Source organism: Pristiophorus japonicus, chromosome 9 (genome assembly GCF_044704955.1).
Source record: "Pristiophorus japonicus isolate sPriJap1 chromosome 9, sPriJap1.hap1, whole genome shotgun sequence".
NCBI classification, from domain to species: domain Eukaryota; kingdom Metazoa; phylum Chordata; class Chondrichthyes; family Pristiophoridae; genus Pristiophorus; species Pristiophorus japonicus.
Window position 1 is genome coordinate 108058122 of NC_091985.1, and position 12404 is coordinate 108070525.

A 12404-nucleotide genomic window follows, 5' to 3' on the forward strand; every position below is an offset into this window, starting at 1 on the left:
CCAATGCAAGTGTATCCTTCCTTAAATACGGAGACTAAAACTGCACGCAGTACTCCAGGTGTGGCCTCACCAATACATTGTACAGTTGTAGCAGGACTTCTCTACTTTTATACTTTATCCCCCTTGCAATAAAGGCCAACATTCCATTTGCCTTCCTGATTATTTGCTGTACCTGCATACTAACTTTTTCTGTTTCATGTACAAGGACCTCCAGGTCCCTCTTTACTGAAGCACTTTGCAATTTTTCTCCACTTAAATTATAATTTGCTTTTCTATTTTTTCTGGCAAAGTGGATAACCTCACATTTTCCTACATTATACTCCATCTGCCAAATTTTTGCCCACTCACTTACCCTGTCTATATCCCTTTGAAGATTTTGTGTCTCCTCTTCACAATTTGCTTTCCCATCCATCTTTGTATCATCAGCAAACTTGGCTACATTACACTCGGTCCCTTCACCCAAGTCATTAATATAGATTGCAAATAATTGAGACCCCAGCACCGATCCCTATGGCACCTCACTAGTTACTATTTGCCAACCGGAAAATGACCAGTTTATCCCGACTCTCTGTTTTCTATTAGTTAGCCAATCCTCAATCCATGCTAATATATTACCCCCAACCCCATGAACTTTTATTTTGTGCAGTAACCTTTTATGTGGTACCTTAGCGAATGCCTTCTGGAAATCCAAATTCACTCCATCCACTGGTTCCCCCTTATCCACCCTGCTTGTTACATCCTCAATGAACTCCAGCAAATTTGTCACACATGATTTCCCTTTCATAAATCTATGCTGATTCTACTTGATTGAATTATGCTTTTCCAAATGTCCTGCTACTGCTTCCTTAATAATGGACTCCAGCTTTTTCCCAACGACAGATGTTAGGCTAACTGGTCTATAGTTTCCTGCTTTCGGTCTGCCTCCTTTTTTAAATAGGGGCATTACATTTGTGGTTTTCCAACCTGCTGGGACCTCCCCAGAATCCAGAGAATTTTGGTCGATTACAACTAGTGCATCCACTATCTCTGCAGCCACTTCTTTTAGGACCCTAGGATGCAAGCCATCAGGTCCAGGGGACTTGTCTGCCTTTAGTCACATTATTTTACCGAGTACTACTTCTTTTGTGATAGTGATTGTATTAAATTCCTCCCTCTCTATAGCCCCTTGATTATCCACTATTGGGATGTTCTTAGTGTCTTCTACTGTGAAGACCGATACAAAATATTTGTTCCATGTCTCTGCCATTTCCCTGTTCCCCATTATTAATTCCCCAGTCTCATCGTCTAGGGGACCAACATTTACTTTAGCCACTCTTTTTCTTTTTAAATACCTGTAGAAACTTACTATCTGTTTTTATATTTCATGCTAGTTTACTTTCATTATCTATCTTTCCTCTCTCTCTTATTTTTTGTAGTCGTTCCTTGCTGGCTTTTAAAAGTTTCCCAATCCTCTGGCTTCCCATTAGTCTTGGCTACATTGTATGCTCTTGTTTTCAATTTGATACCATCCTTTATTTCCTTAGTTAGCCACGGATGGTTATCCCTTTTATTACAGCCTTTCCTTCTCATTGGGATATATTTTTGTCGTGAGTTATGAAATATCTGCTTAAATGTCTGTCACTGCTCATCAACCGCCCCACTCTTTAATCTATTTTTCCAGTCCACTTTAGTCAACTTTGCCTTCATACCTTTGTAGTCTCCTTTATTTAAACTTAGGACACTGTTCAAAGATCCAACTTTCTCACCCTCCAACTGAATTTGAAATTCAACCATGTTATGGTCACTCATTCCTAGAGGATCCTTTACTCGGAGATTGTTTATCTGCTCTGCCTCTGCCCCGGTCTCCAATCAGGTCTGCTCTGCCTCTGCCCCAGTCCCCAATCAGGTCTTCTCTGCCGCCATCCTGGTCCCTAATCAGATCTGCTCTGCCTCCGCCCCAGTCCCCAATCAGGTCTGCTCTGCCTTTGCTGCTCTCGGTGAGTTTGGGCTTCCGCTCCGACCACATTGGAGTGATCTCCTCTCCAAAAATATACACATTTAAGTCTATGAAAATAATTCCTTGGGATTTTAGTAGGTGTCCATGATATTGCACCAGCTGCTCTTATTGCTGTATTGCGATATGCACCAAATGTATTTCTCAATATTATTCAAATGGCTTCGACCGTTTATTTTGCCTCTACTGGTAACTGATCAAACTAGTATGTGTGTTCATTATTTAAGGACTACTCAAACATTTCAAGTTTTTCTCTCTCTGAATATATTTCAAGAAAGGTCAAAGCCCTTTTTACTCCACTGATGTGTTCTTCAATGGAACATTTTGACTTATCGTGCGAGTATTGCATTCCTATCAAGAATATCGGGTATCGGATTTTCTTTGCCTTAGACATAGCAATGATCTGTTTCCTTTTGATAGTCAGAAAATGCCTGAAGGTTCCATACAGCACTTATGAGTTCAGAATTAAAAAATTAGGATGTAAAAAATTTGGATGCCCGCATTCTCCGCCTAAATATGCAAAAAGGAGCAAAATCATTTTACATTTTAGTTTGGGGAATTGCCTTTTTATCTCCACATGACTGAATTTCATTTTTTAACTTAATAGGCTCTTTCTCCTAAAGTCACTTCAGACACAAACCATAGTGTTACTAAAGAAAATAATTTATTATTAATACATTAGAAATTTTTTTTAGAATCTAATCAGTATCTTGGGTTTATGCACAAATTAGAAACGTCTTAATATAACACCTTCTGAATTTCCAAATTGCACATCCTTTAGAAATCAAGTCTGCGCGCGATCAGTGGCGGATCGGGTGGGAACGTTTTTTTCCCCCAGCGGGTCAGGACCCACTGTGAACCCGCCGCCATGTGCCTTTTCCCGATGGCGAGTCCGAGAGTGCTGTGCAGACCCGACAAGCAGTGATGGGTGAGCCAATTTAAATGATTAATGGCTTGTTTACAGCCACGTAACAATGGTTTTAAACTGACCTTTTGAATTTGACTGCTTGTCCATGGGTTTCACGCTTTTGCTAGACTATATCTGTGAAGCTGAGGTGGGAGATCAGTGGCCATTGAATCAGCTGATGAGTTGACAGCTTCAAATGTCAAGTAAAAGCTCCCACCTTACAGATATCTTGCCTCAGCCACAAGCTCTTCCTCACTGCATTTCCACAACAGATTCACCATGTTGCAAGTCTTTACACAGCTGTCCATCCAGTCTGACCTCATTACCTCTCTCACCATTGACAGATCGCTTCTGCAATCTCTACTTCACTTGGCATCCATGCTGATGGAATAGATGGCCTTCATACTCTCACACCTTGGTCCTCAGAATCCTACCACGATCAGCACCAACAACAACACCAAACTTCTCCACAATCAACTGATGTGGCACAGGACACGGCATCAGCTCCCAAGCAAATTGCTGCCCGGGAGGCCAGGGATGGCCCCAGCATGGCCAGATTTACTTCACTTGATGCTGTACACTCTGGCTGCCACATGATGCGCCAGGTTTGCACCACCCCACACCAACGCCATAAGGCATTCCTGCAATGCCCAAACCATTCCTTTCACACACATTATCATTGTGGGGGTTACCATTATGCCTCACCATTCACTGCAACTCACTAAGCCACTTCCAAAGTTGCACACACATCTGTCCAAGAACGCAAAGTGTTGAAAATAAAGGTTTCAATGTTTGACACCACATTAACAGAAACTTTACATGAACATTGCACAAAACACCTAAATGGTTACCCTTGTGAGTTGTTAGTTGGTATGATTGCACGAGGATGAGGGTGAGTGTGGGGGTGGCTAGTGAGATGAGGATGTGATAATATAAAAAGAGAGAGCGGGATGGGTGGAGGTCCAAGGTAAGCTGGTGTGAATAAGGAAGTGTAGGAGCTGGGTAGGGGAGGCAGAGTGATGAGGATGTGATGAGTCTGCAGTAGATGCCTCGGTTTCTAATCTCTCCGGTGCAGAGTCTTTGAGCTGGAGTGTGAGTTGTAGACACTCCCCCACACACAAGGGAGGGGGAGCAGTATCTGGACGGTTTGCTCCAGACCTTGGTCACATCTCGTAGAGCGGTCCAGGTTCAGAATGGTGTTAGTGTGACTGATAGTGTGCTGAGTAAGGGTAACCCAGATGAGATAGAGAATTAAGATGCACAGAAACTGATTCTATTCAACAGGTACAATGAACTTGCTACCTGTGAGGATAAAGATAAAGACATTCTGAAGGATAGCCAGAATGCAGACTATGGCACCTTGGAGCAGGAGGCTATTCTAAGCGGGGAGGAGGAGGCGGAGTAGGGAAATGTGGTAGTTCTGGGGGATTCAATAATTAGGGGGACAGATAGCATCCTTTGTAAGCAGGATCGAGAGTCTGACATGGTATGTTGCCTACCTCATGCCAGGGTGAGAGACATCTCGAACTGACTTGAAAAGAGATTGGAAAGGGAGGGGGAGGATCCAGTCATTGTGGTCCATGTTGGGACCAACAACTTGGGGAAGGGTAAGCAAGAGCTCTTGCTTGGGGAGTACCAGGAAATAGGTGCTAAATTAAAAACAGGACCTCAAGGTTTATAATCTCTGCATTGATTATCTGAGCCATGCATAACTTGGCATAGGGATAAGCAGATTAGGGAGGTAAACATGTGGTTGAGGGAATGGTGTGGTAAAGAGGGGTTCTGTTTCATGGGAAACTGGCACCAGTATTGGGACAGGAAGGAACTGTACTATTGGGACGGACTCCACCTGAACTGGGCTGGAACCGGAAAGGATAAATAGGGCAGTCACAAGGACTTTAAAAAGTAAGTTGATTAAAGAAACAATTACAGCTGTGAGGAGGGATGATATGTTGGAAGGATCATCAAATGAGGCCATAATGGGTCGAATTGAAGAACAAAAAAAGGGGCGATTACACTGCTGGGAATGTACTACAGACCCCCAAACAAGTCAGAGGGAGATAGAAGAGCAATTATGAAGGCAAATTTCTGAGAAGTGCAAAAACTATAGGGCAGTAATAGTAGGGGATTTCAACTACCCTAATATTAACTGGGATAAAAGTAGAGAGGGTGCGGAATTCCTAAAATGCATTCAGGAGAACTTTTTTAGCCTGTATATAACAAGCCCAATAAAGGAGAGGGTGGTTCTGGACTTAGTTTTAGAGATTGTAGCTGGGCAGGTGGCAGGGGTATCAGTGGGAGAGCATTTTGGGGCTAGTGATCATCATTCAGTTAGATTTAGGGTAGTTATGGAAAAGGACAAAGATAGACTAGAAATAAAAGTTCTCAAATGGGGAAAAGCCAATTTTGATAAGCTGAGAGGTGATTTAGCCAAAGTGGACTGGAAACAGCTACTTGAAGGTATATCAGTGTCAAAGCAGAGGGAGGCATTCAAGGAGGAGATCCCGAGGGTTCAGAGCAAATATGTGCCCTTAAAGAAAAAGGGGGGGAACTAACAAATCTAGAGCCCCCTGGATGCTGAGGCACATACAGGGTAGGATTAAAAAAAAAGGAGGCTTATCATCGATACCGAGAGCTCAATACTGCAGAAACTTTAGAGGAGTATGGAAAGTGCAGAGGTGTAATTAAAAAGAAAATTAATAAAGGAAAGAGAGAGCGTGAAAACATTTTGGCAAGTAAAATCAAGGAAAACCCAAAGATGTTTTATAAATACGTTAAGAGCAAGAGGATAACTAAAGAAAGAGTCGAGCCTATTAGAGACCATAAAGGTAATCTGTGTGTGAAGGTGGAAGACATGAGTATGGTTCTTAATGAATATTTTGCGTCTGTTTTCATTAAAGAGAGAGACATTGCAATCAGGAAGGAGGCGTGTGAAATATTAGATGAAATAAACATAGTGAGAGAGGAAATATTAAGGGGTTTAGCAGCTTTGAAAGTGTATATATCCCCAGGCCCGGATGAAATGTATCCCAGGCTGTTAAGAGAAGCAAAAGAGGAAATAGCAGAGGCTCTGACCATCATTTTCCAACCCTCTGGCTGCAGGTGTGGTGCCGGAGGACTGGTGATGTGGTACCTTTAAGGGAAGAAGGGATAGACCAAGTAATTACAGACCAGTCAGCCTAACCGCAGTGGTGAGAAAATTATTGGAAAAAATTCTGAGGGACAGGATAAATCTTCATTTAGAAAGACACGGATTAATCAAGGACAGTCAGCATGGATTTGTTCAGGGAAGGTCATGTCTGACAAACCTGATTGAAATTTTTGAGGAGGTAACAAGGAGGGTCGATGCAGGGAGTTTGTTTGATGTAGTGTATATGGATTTTAGCAAAGCTTTTGATAAGGTCCCACATGGCAGACTGGTCACGAAAATAAAAGCCCATGGGATACAGGGCAAAGTGGTAAGTTGGATCCAAAATTGGCTCAGAGGCAGGAAGGAAAGGATACTGGTTGATGGGTGCTTTTGTGACTGGAAGGCTGTTTCCAGTAGGGTTCCGCAGGCTCAGTACTAGGTCCCTTGCTTTGCGGTATATATCAATGATTTAGACTTGAATGTTGAGGGTATGATTAAGAAGTTTGCAGATGATACTAAAATCGGCTGTGTGGTTGATAATGAAGAAGAAAGCTGTAGACTGCAGGGAAATATCAATGAACTGGCCAGGTGGGCAGAACAGTGGCAAATGGAACTTAATCTGGAGAAGTGTGAGGTAATGCATTTGGGGTGGGCGAACAAGGCAAGAGAATACACATTGATTGGTAGGACACTGAGAAGTGTAGAGGAACAAAGGGACCTTGGATTTCATGTCACAGATCCCCGGAGGTAGCAGGCCAGGTAGATAAGGTGGTTAAAAATGCATACAGAATACTTGTCTTTATTAGCCGAAGCATAGAATGTAAGAGCAGTGAGGTTATGCTTGAACTGTATAAAACCCTAGTTAGGCCACAGCTAGAGTGCTGCGTGCAGTTCTGGTCACCACATTATAGGAAAGATGTGATTGCACTAGAGAGGGTACAGAGGAGAATTACGAGGATGTCGCCAGGACTGGAGAATTTTAGCTATGAGGAAAGATTGGATAAGCTGAGGTTGTTTTCTTTAGAACAGAGGAGGCTGAGGGGAGACCTTACTGAGGTGTATAAAATTATGAGGGGCCTAAATAAAGTGGATAGGACAGACCTATTTCCCTTAGCAGAGTTCCAGACTGAGTGATCGTGGTACAGACTCTGCATCCAAAGCGGCACCGGTGTGGAAGAGAAAATCAGAGATTATTTTCAGGAGCAACCGGCCATCTCCCTTTTAAATTTTGCCCTGCTAGTGGCTGGCCGCCTGCCCAGTATGTGTTCCCTGAACATATCACTGTTACCGCCCAGCGCAGTTTAAGGGGGCGATACCCAATTTAGGGTCCGGGGCGATAATGTCACTATCTCTGGGTGCTGGAGATTGGGGTGCAACGCCGTAGTGCTGCCGCTAAACTCCCACCGCATTTAGCAGGAGTTGTTAGCGGCGCCACGCCCGGTCGCAACGGGAGGCACAAATGACCCCAATTTCTCCCCCAAAGGGTGATAGAAGTTTGGAATTCTCTAGATCAATTGTTAATTTTAAATCTGAGATTGATCGATTTTTGTTCACCAAAGGTATTAAGGGATATGGAACAAAGGCAGGTGTGTGGAATTAGGTCGCAAATCAGCCATGATCACATTGAATGGTGGAACAGGCTCAAGGGGATAAATGGCTGGCGCCTGTTCCTATGTTTCTATGTACTCTGTTCCCACCTCCTTTTGCCAGAAGTGTCATTTTGAAGCTAATTCAACTCTAAAGAGTGAAGTCCTTATGATATATATAATCTGACATCATGCTATGGAAACTTTACCACATTGAAGTTTGTGAGACATCTGTCATTGTTTCAATTGCCTGATATATCAGCTAATATACAAAAAAAGCCACAATTATAAAATCATTTATACAGTTCTTTTTATTTTTACATCTGTAGATTATTATAATGGAACGGAGGAAAATCCGAAACCATTATCTGAAAACTTGGTTTATGGTGGATCTGATTGGCATCATGCCTATTGACTATATATTTCTATTAGCAAAAGTAAGTCATAAATACTTGCAAAAAATTGCTTTGATCTGTGAATTTGAGATATTCTAGAGTAGCTGGATATGATTTTCACTTTGACTCGATAAGTAATTTCCTGGCCTCCACTTTGCACCTCACCCTGATGCAGCTTGGTACATTTTGCTAAACTGCAAAACCAGAAAGGACAGAGGATGGGCTCATAGCTTGAGTACTGATATTTGCTTTCTGATTAAAATTCATTGTAACTCTTGGTAACCTTTTAAGAATTAATGTCTCATCATAAGATCCAAGTAATTAAGGAAATATTTGACTTTATGTTAAAAATTGTACTCTTAGTCTGTGATTTACAATTTCAAAATCTGCAGATCAATAGGCCCAACATTAGGTGAATGGCAATCATGCCCTAAAGTACTAGTTGAAATCAGCAGTATGCCTTTTAAGGAAATCATTAGTACATGTCCATATCTGGCAGTACATGTACTCTGGGAGCATTTCTGAGGTGGTGCCATGGAAATGCTACTTCAAAAAGAACAATTAATGTAAGGGTAGATGTGTATTCAGGAGTTTTGCCTGATTTTAGTTTTGAAGAATCTTTCCTCCAGAAATTTCCTCAGGAATCAGAGGCCTGGGGAAGGAGCAAGGAGCTGGAAGAGGGGGCAGAGTGTAGTGTAACAAAATTTGCAGATGACACAAAGATTAGTGGGAAAGCGGGTTGTGTAGAGGACACAGAGAGGCTGCAAAGAGATTTAGATAGGTTAAGCGAATGGGCTAAGGTTTGGCAGATGGAGTACAATGTCGGAAAGTGTGAGGTCATCCACCTTGGAAAAAAAAACAGTAAAAGGGAATATTATTTGAATGGGGAGAAATTACAACATGCTGCGGTGCAGAGGGACCTGGGGGTCCTTGTGCATGAATCCCAAAAAGTTAGTTTGCAGGTGCAGCAGGTAATCAGGAAGGCGAATGGAATGTTGGCCTTCATTGCGAGAAGGATGGAGTACAAAAGCAGGGAGGTCCTGCTGCAACTGTATAGGGTATTGGTGAGGCTGCACCTGGAGTACTGCGTGCAGTTTTGGTCACCTTACTTAAGGAAGGATATACTAGCTTTGGAGTGGGTACAGAGACGATTCACTAGGCTGATTCCGGAGATGAGGGGGTTACCTTATGATGATAGATTGAGTAGACTGGGTCTTTACTCGTTGGAGTTCAGAAGGATGAGGGGTGATCTTATAGAAACATTTAAAATAATGAAAGGGATAGACAAGATAGAGGCAGAGAGGTTGTTTCCACTGGTTGGGGAGACTGGAACTAGGGGGCACGGCCTCAAAATACAGGGTAGCCAATTTAAAACCGAGTTGAGACAGAATTTCTTCTCCCAGAGGGTTGTGAATCTGTGGAATTCTCTGCCCAAGGAAGCAGTTGAGGCTAGCTCATTGAATGTATTCAAATCACAGATAGATAGATTTTTAACCAATAAGGGAATTAAGGGTTATGGGGAGCGGGCGGGTAAGTGGAGCTGAGTCCATGGCCAGATCAGCCATGATCTTGTTGAATGGCGGAGCAGGCTCGAGGGGCTAGATGGCCTACTCCTGTTCCTAATTCTTATGTTCTTATGTAGGTAGATGGTCTCTTTCTATTCCAAGCTTTCTCCTGAATCATTTGATTGCATATGGTCAAAACTGAACTTTCTAATGGTGATCAGATTAACAGGTTTCTCTTCTATTTTGAATAACATTATGGAAGTTACACCTAATTCGTACATGCAAATCACTGGATTAGAAATAGATTTCCACATTAAGTTAACCAAAACATTGCATATTACAGTAAGAGATTTTGAATGAACATAAATGTTTTATGTAACTTTGCAGCCTATTGCTCTGAGCCAGTAACTTTCAATATTTCCATGTCAGAAATGAAATTGCAGAATAAATGCCATCACTATTCAGGGTATCCACGAGCTAACTTTAGGGAATAGTGTCCTGGGAAGAATTTACTATCCAATGATCCCCCATAGGGTGGGGCACACAATCCTTCACTTCCTGAGATCCTGAACAACAACATTTTGTCTTTCTGATCATTCTTCAGAAAACAACATTTTGTCCTTTTGGTGGATGGTTGCTCTCCACATGCACTGTGTGAGCATTCAATTTTGGTTTATTTGTTCAAGGGGTGTGGGCATCTCTGGCAAGATCAGCATTTATTACCCATCTTTAATTGCCCTTGAGAAAGGTGGTGGTGAGCCGCCTTCTGGAACCGCTGCAATCCATGTGATGAAGGTACTCCCGTAGTGCTGTTAGGCAGGGAGTTCCAGGTTTTGACCCAGTGATGATGAAGGAACGCCAATATATTTCCAAGTCAGGATGCAGGTGATGGTGTTCACATGCGCCTGCTGCCCATATCCTTCTAGGCTGCATCCAGTGCACTCAGCCGTTTCTTGATATCATGTTAAAATTTTGAATCCTTAGCTCGTGGTAGTTGCTGCAGACCACCAGAGTAGATGAGGGCTGGGCCCAGGAACTCCTGCTCAAGGTCTGCAAAGCTATTCAGATCAGTCATGATTGCTAGTTTGTATCAGCAACTGTACTGATGGTGAAAGGTTGAGCAAGCTCCCATTGGTTTTATAGTTTAGTTCCACTCCAGCGGGGAGCTACTTGGGAACCTACTATCAGCAAGGGCAGACATCGACGATGAGGTCCAACATCGCCTCCAGTGTACCAGCACAGCCTTCAGTCACTTGAGGAAGAGAGAGTTTGAAGACCAGGACCTCAAATCTGGCACCAAGCTTATGGTCTACAGGGCAGTAGTGATATCTATCCTCCTATTTGGCTCAGAGACATGGATCATATACAGTAGGCACCTCAAAGCACTGCAGATGTACCACCAGCGCTGCCTCCGCAAGATCCTGCTAAACCCATTGGGAGGATAGACGCACCAATGTTGGTGTTCTCGCTCAGGCCAGCATCGAAGCACTGACCACATTCGACCAGCTCTGTTGGGCGGGCCACATCGTCCACATGCCCGACACGAGACTCCCAGAGACTCCCAAAGCAAGCCCTCTACTCGGAACTCCTACACGGCAAGCGAGCCCCAGGTGGGTAGAGGATATGTTTCAAGGACACTCTCAAAGCCTCCTTGATAAAGTGCAACATCCCCATTGGCATCTGGAAATCCCTGACCCAAGACCGCCCTAAGTGGGGGAGGAGCATCTGGGAGGGCGTTGAGCACCTCGAGTATCCTCGCCGAGAGCATGCAAAAACCACGCGCGGACAGCGGAAGGAGCGTGTGGCACACCAGACCCCCCACCCACCCTTTCCTTGAACCACTGTCTGTCCTGCCTGTGACAGAGATTATAATTCCTGTATTAGACTGTAATCCTAACCTGAGAATTCACTTTTAGAGTGAAAGCAAGTCTTCCTCGATTTCGAGGGACTGCCTATGATGATGATGATGATGATGGTGGAACAAAAGTGTTATTTGGAAGATTACGGATCAGAGAGAAGAGATTTAAAAGTTAGAGGCTTTGGAACAATTACAAATCAAATGAATGACTTGCCGGCTTGTTGTAAAAAGTAGAACTGGAGATTTTTGGGAACAGTGAGATCCAGACAAACTGGTGTTGTGTTATAAGTAGTGGTTGCATAATGCTGAAGATCCCACTAGCTTCAAAGTGAGAGATATGTCCAAGGGCAAAGAGGAAGTTGTCTTGCGCCTCAAGTTCTTCTGAAGCTGTAGTCTTGGCCCCAGCTGCACTGGAGTGAAGTATTTTTGAAAAGTAGTTCTCCGTTCATCGGCTCATGCAGAGCGAATGAGCACCTGAGTCCTTTGTGTAAGTTGGCATCTGGAGAGGAAGGGATTTCATTTCTGGTTATATATGTAAAACAGTAGGAGTCAACTGCCTTGCATAAAGCATGCTTTGTTGTATTGAATTAAATCTACAATATATTAAACTTGCCATGTATGCTGTACACTCGAGTTAAGCATGAATATTCTGTCAAACTTCTGACAAGTTACCTGTTGCACAGTCACATCTGCAGCTGCACAATTGTGTCACTAGATGGAGCTCATGAAGCTGGAGAGCCCCATATCTATACCTCCTCATCATCATCATCATAGGTAGTCCCTCGGAATCGAGGAAGACTTGCTTCCACTCTTAGCATGAGTTCTTAGGTGGCTGTACAGTCCAATACGAGAACCACAGTCTCTGTCACAGGTGGGACAGATAGTAGTTGAAGGAAAGGGTGGGCAGGGAGCCTGGTTTGCCGCACACTCCTTCCGCTGCCTACGCTTGATTTCTGCATGCTCTTGGCGACGATACTCAGCGCCCTACCGAATTCACTTCCTCCACTTAGGGCGGTCTATGGCCAAGGAC

At 43.4% G+C, this 12404-nt stretch overlaps 1 protein-coding gene across 8 annotated transcripts in view; it reads left to right on the forward strand.

Annotated features, from left to right (window-relative positions):
* The window catches only part of LOC139272658 (potassium/sodium hyperpolarization-activated cyclic nucleotide-gated channel 1-like), a 609801-nt gene that overhangs the window by 97447 nt on the left and 499950 nt on the right, over nucleotides 1-12404 (forward strand). For 6 of the 8 annotated variants that reach the window (XR_011594930.1, XR_011594929.1, XM_070888734.1 and 3 more), the window contains exon 3: nucleotides 7946-8053. The exons of the other annotated variants lie outside the window; for them this stretch is intronic. Coding sequence is in view for 4 of the 6 variants with exons in the window: in XM_070888734.1 (XP_070744835.1) it covers nucleotides 7946-8053 (108 nt within the window). In the remaining 2 variants the exon portion in view is untranslated. The remainder of the gene's footprint in view (nucleotides 1-7945; nucleotides 8054-12404) is intronic. 8 annotated transcript variants of the gene reach the window in all.